Here is a 417-nt window from a genome sequence, read left to right as displayed (position 1 = left end):
GCATGTCTTTCGCCTGTCAGTCGTAAGTACCTGCCGTTCCCGCTCCGGGCAGCTGTGGTGCGCAGTGAGTTCGTGTGAGGGCGGGAGGTCACGAGGATCTGCAAGGGATAGGTACCATCTGGTTTCCTATTTTATTTTAATCACGTTATTTTACAGCTCACTGAAGTACAGCGTCTCATTCCGTTGTGACCCTTTTGTTACCTAGGCGGGAGAGGGAGTTGTATTTCACTGGGGAGTTATTGTACTCGAGCAACATGAGATCGTTCAGGCCAAACAGATCCTCGGTGCAACGCACACTGCTTCTGGTCCAGCTGCAGAAGTGATGAATTTCCCCCGTCTCGGGAAGGGAATGATTTAGCACCAGGAAAGGCAGCAGGGCTGTGCAGCCGCAGGGCCCCCTGCGGGGCGGCGCCCGAC

General features: G+C 54.9%; 1 protein-coding gene across 1 annotated transcript in view; it reads left to right on the top strand.

The window, feature by feature from the left end:
- The window catches only part of SLC38A10 (solute carrier family 38, member 10), a gene marked incomplete at both ends in the record, with an annotated part of 20,815 nt that overhangs the window by 8,246 nt on the left and 12,152 nt on the right, over nucleotides 1-417 (top strand). The window contains one exon of the mRNA XM_010142917.1: nucleotides 1-22. This exon is cut by the window's left edge and continues 8 nt beyond it. Within this exon, the coding sequence (XP_010141219.1) occupies nucleotides 1-22 (22 nt within the window). The remainder of the gene's footprint in view (nucleotides 23-417) is intronic.

Source organism: Buceros rhinoceros, unplaced genomic scaffold (assembly GCF_000710305.1).
Source record: "Buceros rhinoceros silvestris isolate BGI_N320 unplaced genomic scaffold, ASM71030v1 scaffold25389, whole genome shotgun sequence".
NCBI lineage: Eukaryota > Metazoa > Chordata > Aves > Bucerotiformes > Bucerotidae > Buceros > Buceros rhinoceros.
The sequence above is the reverse complement of the archived record's forward strand: the minus strand, read 5'-3'. Positions and strand labels throughout refer to the sequence as shown.